We start from the raw sequence: 10,823 nt of genomic DNA on the forward strand, positions 1-10,823 counted from the left end.
ACAAATTGAATTGAGATATTTAAGATGCTGAACCCTCAGTGATTTCCTGAAGATTATTTTAGGATTTTCTGTTGTTCATGTTTTTTAGGAAATACCAGACCTTCATAAACCTGAATGAAATATTTTCCCACATTTTAAAATTGTTCAAGTTTCATTAAAGGAATGAATTAGGGTTTGTTCTCCCTGCTGTGTGCTCAATTCTAATATTTAATGAAAGAAACTATTGAGTTTTCTGGGGGTTTTTTGTTGTTGTTTATTTGTTTGAGACTGGATCAAGATGTGTTAGGCTGGGATTGAATTTATGATCCTCATTCTCTGGAGTAGTTGGGGGTGACAAATCATACCTCAGCATGTCCTGCTCTGAGTTTTTAAAAATGATTATATAATGATTTTAAACACTTATTTTGCACTAAAGAGCAAAAAAGAAAAAAAACCTCCAAATCTCCCCTAGTTAAGAGCAGCAAAATCAGTGCTTTTTACACTAATCAATAAAAAGCAAAATTTGTGTAGATGATTGTATCTAGCAACCTTAAAACAGTTTGCTTTCTTAGGAATTAGAGAAGAACCACAATCATTGCTACTGAGTAAACATTTCTAAAAAGTTTCTATGCAGTCTCTATAATACTGTGCCTGCCAAGAACCACTGAGTCAAAACCCAATCCCTGGCTTCTAGAATTTCATAGAACAATAAAGACGTGTCATACATAAACATGACTAATAAAATTCAGAATATTGTAAGAGGTAGAAGAAAGATAAATCATAGTATAATTAGAATTGACCAGAAAACTCTGCCTATTTCCCTAAGTTGAGGTGAATCTTCCAGAGTCATGATGATATTAGTGATTTTAAGAATATTGAGAATAATTGGTGTTCTTAGGAAGAGAAAAATTTAAATGAGTGCACAGAAAATTCCAAATATTTCTGAAATCAGGGAATTATCCACTTTGGTTAAAGTATATGATTCTCACAAGAGAGTATGAAATAAGGCAAGAAAATTAATGTGAGAAAAATCTCTTGAGGGCTGGAGATATAGCTTGCCTTGCAGGCACAAAGCCATGGGTTCAATCCCCAACACCACACACACACACACACACACACACACACACACACACACACACATCTCTTTGAGTAACTGGACAGAAATTTTTACTTTCTTTGAGAATCATTTGGAAAGTCATCAGAAAGTGTGAAGCAATAGTAATAAAGGTGTTTCAGGAATATTACTGTAAGTATCTGGTGAGGGTGAATGAGGTTGAGATGGAAAAGGTTACACAATAAAATGCTTTGGCAATAGTCAAGGAAAGCAGCAATCATTAGAAACTCATTTAGGAAGACAACAAACATGGAAAGCGTTAAAAGAAAAATGTGATTATTTTACCTGCATTTGGGAACAGGGTGAAACATTTGAGAAAAGTAACATTACTAAGCAGATCTAAAAAGCCTTGACTGAAAGCAATTGCTGGTCACATGGCAGATTAGCATAAATATTTAGTTAATGAAATGTTTACACATTGAAAGAAATACTGCAAATCATATTGGAGATGATAATAAAGGCATGTAATCATAAAACACAAGGTTTAGAAAGGATGGAAAGAGTAAACAAATATGAATTCCTACATCAGAATATGTAAATTCTGAAAAAAGGAGAAATTCAGAATACTTGTTCCTCAAAACTTACCCAAATACAAATTCTTATCTTCATATATTTAAAAAATCTTGTAATAGCTTATTTTAATAAGAAAATTATCTAAGTCATTCACATACTCCTTACCTCCTTAGAGAAAAAGCCTAAATTTCCTACCATTAGTACATACTTCAAACACTAAATCCCCAGATTGCAATAGAGTTTTCTTAACAGGTTATATTAAATCTAAGAATATTAAGTTTCCTGAACCAAATGAATTTAAATTTAGTGTTATTTAAATGATTAGCATTATTTTTCACTTATATTTATCTTTATTTAAAAACTGTTGATAAAAATTCTTCTAAGGCATAAAAGCCATTATGGTGCTACCAAATATTCAAAAGCTACAATTATGGTCTCATTAAACATACATAATTATAACTCCAAGAAGCATGAAAAATATTGTTTCACATTTTAACACAATGAAGGAAAATATTCAGCGTTTGAAATACACTTTTAATTTTATTAGTAAAAAGCTAAATTTTATAATTCCTACTTACAATTTGGGCCACATGATGTCGCTCTAAACCGTGAATTGCTCTCCTATTCACCAAGTCATCCTTTATTCATTGGAAAGACGTTCTGCTGTTTCACTCTTTGGATGCAAAACAATGGCCAGCATATAAGGAGTGGAATGAAGTTATATTAAGATTCTTCTAAATTTTGAAGCAAGTCTCTCTGATGGGAATAAAAGTCAATAATTTGAAATGGTGGACCTGAGTGGATGCAACAAGGAGAGCCGACAACTACTTCTGTTTATGGTAATTCTAGCAGCCTGGGAGGAGGGGAGCAGCCAGCTCCATTACTCGGTCCCGGAGGAGGCAAAACACGGCACTTTCGTGGGCCGCATCGCCCAGGATCTTGAATTGCAACTGAGGGAGCTGCTGCCTCGCCTTTTCCGGGTGGCTTCCAAGAGCCCTGGAGACCTTCTGGAGGTAAATCTGCAGAATGGCATTTTGTTTGTAAATTCTCGGATCGACCGGGAGGAGCTGTGCGGGCGGAGCGCAGAGTGTAGCATCCACCTGGAGGTGATCGTGGACAGACCGCTGCAGGTTTTCCATGTGGAGGTGGAAGTGAAGGACATTAACGACAACCCCCCGGTGTTCCCAGCCACACAAAAGAATCTGTTTATAGCAGAATCCAGGCCGCTTGACTCTCGGTTTCCACTAGAGGGCGCCTCGGATGCAGATGTCGGAGCCAATGCTGTGCTGACTTACAGACTGAGCCCCAATGAGTATTTCTCACTGGATGTACCACCCAGCCACGAGCAGGTAAAACCTCTTGGACTTGTGTTACGAAAACCTTTGGACCGCGAAGAAGCTCCAGAGCTTTACCTATTGCTCACTGCTACCGACGGAGGCAAACCCGAGCTGACTGGCACCGTTCAGTTATTCATCACAGTGCTGGATGCCAATGACAATGCCCCAGTATTCGACAGGACACTCTATACAGTGAGATTACCAGAAAATGTTCCTATAGGAACGCTGGTAATTAACACCAATGCCTCAGATTTAGACGAAGGAGTGAATGGAGATATTGCTTACTCATTCTCCAGTGATGTTTCTCCAGATATAAAATCCAAGTTCCACATAGATGCTGTGAGTGGGGCAATCACAGTGATAGGACGTATTGATTTTGAAGAAAGCAAAACTTACAAAATTCAAGTAGAGGCAATTGATAAAGGTTCCCTACCACTGGCTGGTCACTGTACAGTTCTTGTGGAAGTGGTGGACACTAATGACAATGCTCCAGAGTTGACTGTCACTTCCCTGTCTCTTCCCATCTCTGAGGATACCCTACCTGGCACAGTCATCACCTTGATTAGTGTGTTTGATCGCGATTCTGGTACCAATGGACAAGTGACCTGCTCTCTGATGCCTCATGTCCCCTTCAAGCTAGTGTCCACTTTCAAGAATTACTATTCGTTGGTGTTGGACAGTGCCTTAGACCGCGAGACCGTATCTGACTATAAAGTGGTGGTGACCGCCAGGGATGGAGGTTCACCTTCGCTGTGGACCACTGCCAGCTTGTTGGTGGAGGTGGCTGACGTGAACGACAATGCGCCAGTGTTCGCTCAGTCTGAGTACACGGTGTTCGTGAAGGAGAACAACCCGCCCGGCTGCCACATCTTCACGGTGTCTGCGCATGACGCGGACGCGCAGGAGAATGCCCTGGTGTCCTACTCTCTGGTGGAGCGTCGGGTGGGCGAGCGCGCTCTGTCGAGCTATGTGTCAGTGCACGCGGAAAGCGGCAAAGTGTATGCCCTGCAATCTCTGGACCACGAAGAGCTGGAGCTGCTGCAGTTCCAGGTGAGCGCGCGCGATGCTGGCGTACCGCCCCTGGGCAGCAATGTGACTCTGCAAGTGTTCGTGCTGGATGAAAATGACAATGCGCCAGCACTGCTGGGACCTTGGCAACAAGGAGCAGGCGGCACTGTGAGCGAGCTGGTGTCGCGGTCAGTTGGTGCGGGCCACGTGGTGGCGAAAGTGCGGGCGGTGGACGCAGACTCTGGCTACAATGCCTGGCTGTCTTATGAACTTCTGCATGTGGCCGGTGTCACGCGTAGTCCGTTTCGCGTGGGGCTCTATACTGGCGAGATCAGTACGACACGCTCCTTGGATGAGATGGATATGCCACGCCAGAGCTTGCTAGTGCTGGTGATGGACCATGGCGAACCTGCCCTGACCTCCACCGCCACAGTGCTCCTGTCTCTTGTGGAGAGCGGCCAGGCGCCCCAGGCCTCTTCCAGGGCGCTGGCAGGTGCCGCTGGCCAGGACGCTGCTCTGGTGGATGTCAATGTGTACCTGATTATAGCCATCTGCATGGTGTCCAGCCTGTTGGTGCTCACCGCGGTGCTGTACTTGGCGTTTCGGTGCTCCGCGTCGCCCACCCAAGGCACGTGTGGTCCTGTGAAGCCCACGCTGGTGTGTTCCAGTGCTGTGGGGAGCTGGTCCTACTCCCAGCAGAGAAGGCAGAGGGTGTGCTCTGGAGAGGTGCCACCCAAGGCTGATCTCATGGCCTTCAGCCCTAGTTTGCCTCAGGCTCCTACCTCTACAGAAAACGTGAGTCTTAATTTTTTCCAACAATTTAATTGAGAAAAAGTATTGCCTTATTTTTCTTGTTAAAATCAACCGTTCATTTTACTGTTTTTTTTTGTATTTTGCTAATTGAAATTATGGATTCACCATCCTCTTTTAAATGGTGGATTTCCAAAGTCATTTACATATCCACAGTTTGTAATTAACTTTTTTGACTTGATGATGAGAATGGAATCCAGGCTTTCCTGGGGCATGCTCACTCACCTCTATGGTGAGCCCCATCAATGTTTATAAATGTTTTAAGTATTGGATTTTGGTATATATATATTGACATATTATTTATTTTTTGTGTTATACTTACCATAATAAAACACGTTTCTATATCATCTGTTTAATTTTGCCTTTTATATTTAGTCTAAAGTTGGATTATTTTAACTTCTAATTACACCAGTTTATTTTTTCTGCAAGCAGTTGTGTAGTACTGGCTTCTTTGTAATTTACTTTGTAAAAATGCATTTGCCATGTAGAAGATGAATTAAATGATACAGTTTAAGATACATTTAAGATACAGTTAAATAGTATACTCTTCCTTATTTGTATGGAATATATGCTCATAATCAAAACTTTAAGAAACTGAATTCCAAAAGTAGTGGAAGTAGCCACTTCAAACACTAATCCATTCATTTTATCTCTCTGAATTACTAAAGTGGTTCCAGATTTTTTGTATATTCCCAGGTCAGTCTGCCACTTACTCTTTTGCCCTTCATAATTTTCTTCTTTAATATATTGTTTATAGTTGATTTTTCATTTAAAAAATCTGTATCTCATTTTATTATATGAATATATCATGATTTATTTATTAAATTATTTTATGGAGATTTGTGGAATAATATCTTAATTTTCTAAGCTCACATTAATTTGAAAACTCACAAATAATATTTTGGTTAGTTATTAATGCTAACATTCAGTTTTAGAATATCTTGGAATTTTTTTGTTTTCAATATAATTAAAGGTAGAGGTATATCAACTCAAGATAATGTCTGAAAATCAATAGAATTATTTGTCATCAAGCAGTAAATTGTCATTCACAATAAGCAGATCAAATTTTCTGCTTTTGTTGATAGAAGAATCAATTTTTGATCACATCTATAAATATTGTAGACTTTTAATAATGACAATTGTAATTGTTTTACTTTTATTTCTTTTATTCTTAAAAGTATTTATGTAGCTATTTATTTTAGGGTACTTCGGATTGAACCCAGGGATTGTTCTACTGCTGAGCTACTGCTCTACTGCTGAGCTCTCTTCCCAGCCCTTTTTATTTTATATTTTGAAACAGAGTTTAGCTAAGTTCCCCTGACTGGCTTAGAAATTGTGATCCTCCTGTCCCATTCTCCTGAGTCACAGGGATTATAGTACAATTGTATCACTATGCCTGGAATACATGTAGACTTAAAAAAATCTTCCTGGTATTTTATTTAAAAAGTAAGTAGTCCTATTTTGGGAAGTAATAGAAGTTGATAGAGGATCTTATTCATCACCCCAACCTGTCACCAACCATCATTATTTTTTTGAGACAAATTTCTTTTTAGAAATTTAAACTCTTTTACTTATGTTCAATGTTATGGATTTTTTTTGGGGGGTACTAAGGATTGAACTCAGGGACACTTAATCACTGAGCCACATTCCCAGCCCCTTTTAAAAAATTTTTTTTGAGACAGGGTCTTACTATGATGCTTAGGGCTGGATAAATTGCTGAGGTGGACTTTGAACTCCCAATTCTCCTGCTTCAGCTTCCTGAAACCATTGTGATTACAGGTGTGTGCTACAACCCTTGGCAGATTATTTTTTTTCTTGTTGGTGGAAAATGCTTGTTGGTGGATGGGGGTTCACTTTCTCTATGGGCGAAGATGGCAGATGTGAACGACAATGTGCCAGTATTTGCACAGGGTATTTATGTTGGCAAAAAAATCTGTGAAGCAAAATGGTTTAAGTGAAAGGTCTACTTAAGCAAGCTACAGATATATTAAATATTATAAAGAATGTACACTTGAATTTTTCTTGTACTAATAAGTGAAAATTAGGAAATTTAATATTCATAGAATGAAGTAAAACAGAAACTTAGCAATAATTTGCCAGTTGATAAGATGAAATAAAGAAAAGTTAGAATTATATGATCACCTTGTTTAATATATCCTGGTGGCCAGATATACATAAACACAATGCTTCCACAAAAAATGTGTAAGATAGTTTATAGTTCTTATACATATGTCACTATACATTATTTATGGCTTACAACGATTATGCTTGAACATAAAACTAATACCTGCCAATATTGTAAATATTGAGAAAAAGTATTGCCTTATGAGGAAAGAGATTCCTGCTAAAACCAACTTAATGTAAAAATTCATATGGCATAAACACACTTAAAATTAATAAGGATAAGGGTCTATATTAAATTTGATAAAATAAAATATTTATTGCATAAAAGAACAATTATTGAGGAGTGAATTCAATAATGAAAACATTACCCTTTGGAGCCGCATGATGTCGCTGTCTGACAAATTCTGTCTAGACAAGATCCAGAGACGTTCCTGTAGCAGTATCCGTCTTTCAAAACCAAACAATCGCAGATGCAGCGAAATTGGACTAGAAGCATCCAGATAATACAATAGTTCATCTTTATATCCGGACAATATTTTCTGATAGGAACAAAACGAGTACTTGACATGGTATTTTCCTGGCGAGGAAACCCGGAATCCGGGCATCTGCTTCTCTTGATTCTGCTTCTCTCGGTCTGGAAGGATACGAATAGTAGACAGATTCACTACTCGGTCCCCGAGGAGGCCAAACACGGCACCTTCGTGGGCCGCATCGCCCAGGACCTGGGGCTGGAACTGGAAGAGTTGGTGCCGCGCCTGTTTCGGGTGGTGCCCAAGGACCGCGCAGACCTTCTGGAGGTAAATCTGCAGAATGGCATTTTGTTTGTAAATTCTCGGATCGACCGGGAGGAACTGTGCGGGCGGAGCGCGGAATGTAGCATCCACCTGGAGGTGATCGTGGACAGACCGCTTCAGGTTTTCCATGTGGAGGTGGAAGTGAAGGACATTAACGACAACCCTCCTGTATTCCCAGTAACGGAACAAAAGCTGTTTGTTTCAGAATCCAGGCCACTTGACTCTCGGTTCCCACTAGAGGGCGCGTCGGATGCAGATATTGGAGCTAACTCGGCTTTAACCTACAAGCTTAACTCTAATGATTATTTCATGCTAAGCGTGAATTTAAAGAACGAGGAGAATAAACAGGTTGAGCTAATATTAAGAAAATTCTTGGACAGAGAGGATGCTCCTGAACACAATTTACTCCTGATAGCCACCGATGGAGGCAAACCTGAGCTCACGGGCTCTGTTCAGCTGCTGGTCACTGTGCTGGACGTGAACGATAATGCTCCTAGTTTCGAAAGGTCTGAATATGAAGTGAGACTCTTCGAAAACTCAGACAAAGGAACTACAGTTGTGAGACTGAATGCTTCTGATCGGGATGAAGGAACGAACGGGGCAATTTCCTACTCTTTTAATAGTCTTGTTCCACCCATGGTTACTGACCAGTTTAGTCTAGATGCAAACACTGGAGAAATAACAATTCAAGGGAATTTGGATTTTGAACAAGTAAGTTTATACAAACTCCGCATTGACGCGACAGACAAAGGCCACCCTCCAATGGCGGGTCATTGCACCGTTTTAGTGAAAGTTTTGGATGAAAATGATAATGTTCCTCAGATTGCAATGACGTCCTTATCCTTGCCTGTCCGGGAGGACGCTCAATTCGGTACCGTCATTGCCCTGATCAGCGTGTCAGACCGTGACTCTGGAGCCAATGGACAGGTGACCTGTTCCCTGACTCCTCAAGTCCCCTTCAAGCTGATGTCAACTTTCAAGAATTACTACTCGCTGGTATTGGATAGCGCCTTGGACCGCGAGAGCATATCTGAGTATGATTTGGTGGTGACTGCGAGGGATGGGGGCTCGCCTTCGCTGTGGGCCACTGCCAGCTTGTTGGTGGAGGTGGCAGATGTGAACGACAATGCGCCAGTGTTTGTGCAGCCGGAGTACACGGTGTTCGTGAAGGAGAACAACCCGCCAGGCTGCCACATCTTCACGGTGTCTGCGCATGATACAGACGCTCAGGAGAACGCACGAGTGTCCTTCTCTCTGGTGGAACGTCGGGTGGGCGAGCGTGCGCTGTCGAGCTACGTGTCAGTGCATGCGGAGAGCGGCAAGGTGTATGCGCTGCAACCTCTGGACCATGAGGAGTTGGAGCTGCTTCAGTTCCAGGTGAGCGCGAGGGACTCTGGGGTGCCGCCCTTGGGCAGCAATGTGACTCTGCAAGTATTTGTGCTAGACGAGAATGACAATGCACCATCACTTCTGGGACCTTGGACACAAGGAGCAAGTGGCTCAGTGAATGAATTAGTGCAGTGGTCAGTTGGTGTGGGCCACGTGGTGGCAAAGGTGCGAGCAGTGGATGCTGACTCTGGGTACAATGCATGGCTGTCGTATGAGCTGCTGCCAGTGGTAGGTGGAACACGCAGTCCATTCCGTGTAGGGCTGTACACTGGTGAGATCAGTACCACACGTGCCCTGAATGAGGCAGATGCTGCACGCCAGAGTCTACTGGTCTTGGTGAAGGACCATGGAGAGCCATCGCTGACTGCCACTGCCACAGTGCTGATCTCTCTGGTGGAAAGCTGGCAAGCTCCAAAAACCTCTTATAGGGCTTTAGCGGGTGCTGCAGGTCAGGAAACAGCACTGGTGGGTGTGAACGTGTACCTGGTCATTGCTATCTGCGCTGTGTCCAGTCTGTTGGTGCTCACGCTGCTTCTGTACACCATGCTGAGGTGCTCCTCGGGGACCGCCCAGGACAAGTGCGCGTCTGGGAAGCCCACACTGGTGTGCTCCAGTGCGGTGGGAAGCTGGTCTTATTCACAAAAGAGGAGACAGATGGTGTGCTCTGGGGAGGTCCCACCCAAGACCGACCTCATGGCCTTCAGCCCCTGTCTTCCACAATGTCCAGAATCAGTGGATGTGCGTGAACAGCAAGATTTAAATGTTGATCATTGTATTCAAGTAAGTACCTATCTATTTAGAAATTTTCAATTGTATTCGTGGTAATTTTATAATTACTTTTAAGTTTATTTCACTTTTCTGCATATGATGCAATCAAAATTGAAACTTTTTTTTAGTTTTAAAAAATACTCTATAAATTATCCTTATTTTTAAGGGCTCTCATAATTTCTTTTGGTACCAGGGATCCACAAGTTGTCCTTAGACTCAAATTATCATTAGATAATTTTTTGTACAAATATTAATTGTAGTCTTTGTACGATTCCAGTAATCTCTGAATAATATTCTAATAAAATGCTCTCACCCAAACATTTAAGCTTTCATGATTAGGCATTGAACTTTTAACCTTATTTCCTAACCTATGCTTTGAAATATATGTTTTAAATAGTTTCTTGTTTTTATAGCACCACAAAAATTTTTGCATTATACTTATGTTTAATATGATTTAACTGGTAAATATCAGAAAACTGGACTAGATAATTTCATTCTTGCAAGCCAAATATAGGATTTTCAAATCTTTGTTACAGAAAATTTTCAGAATGATCAGAACTCATTAGTTAATGTAGAAATTCTTGGTATTTTTCAAAGTCCAAGATTCTTTCCTTTTTCTCCTTCAAGTTTTCCAAGGCCTTAAGCATGTTGGTTAGTGTTCTACCACTGAACTACAACCCCAGAACAGTTCTTTTAAGCTTCTTGTTCTTGTAGTTGGTTGTGTCTGTTTTTCTGTGCTTCTTGTGACTTTTTGGCCTACCTTGATATTAAATATCCATTATATTTTGACCATATTCCTTTGGAGAGATTAATGGAACTTGATGAAAGTGAATGAAAGGTTTCTGGGATTCTAAGTTCTTATGTTATAAACATACTTCTTAATTTGCTTATTTATCACTTACTTATGAATTTATGGGTATTTTCCTTTATAAAAGTGATCTTACTCTTACAATTTCTATTCTATGTCTTCTTTGTTCTCAGGTATAA

General features: G+C 40.8%; 2 protein-coding genes across 2 annotated transcripts; both read left to right on the forward strand.

The window, feature by feature from the left end:
* The first annotated feature begins 2,391 nt into the window (after nt 1-2,391).
* LOC144253658 (protocadherin alpha-7-like) lies at nt 2,392-4,779 on the forward strand. The gene has a single exon (XM_077796157.1). It carries the CDS (start codon nt 2,392-2,394, stop codon nt 4,777-4,779), a length of 2,388 nt encoding a protein of 795 aa, XP_077652283.1.
* Nucleotides 4,780-7,451: 2,672 nt separating this feature from the next.
* On the forward strand, nt 7,452-10,823 carry LOC144253665 (protocadherin alpha-8-like). Its single transcript, XM_077796203.1, has 2 exons — nt 7,452-9,848; nt 10,818-10,823. Exons 1-2 carry the CDS (start codon nt 7,452-7,454, stop codon nt 10,821-10,823), a joined length of 2,403 nt encoding a protein of 800 aa, XP_077652329.1.

The sequence above is a fragment of the Urocitellus parryii genome, chromosome 1 (genome assembly GCF_045843805.1).
Source record: "Urocitellus parryii isolate mUroPar1 chromosome 1, mUroPar1.hap1, whole genome shotgun sequence".
NCBI lineage: Eukaryota > Metazoa > Chordata > Mammalia > Rodentia > Sciuridae > Urocitellus > Urocitellus parryii.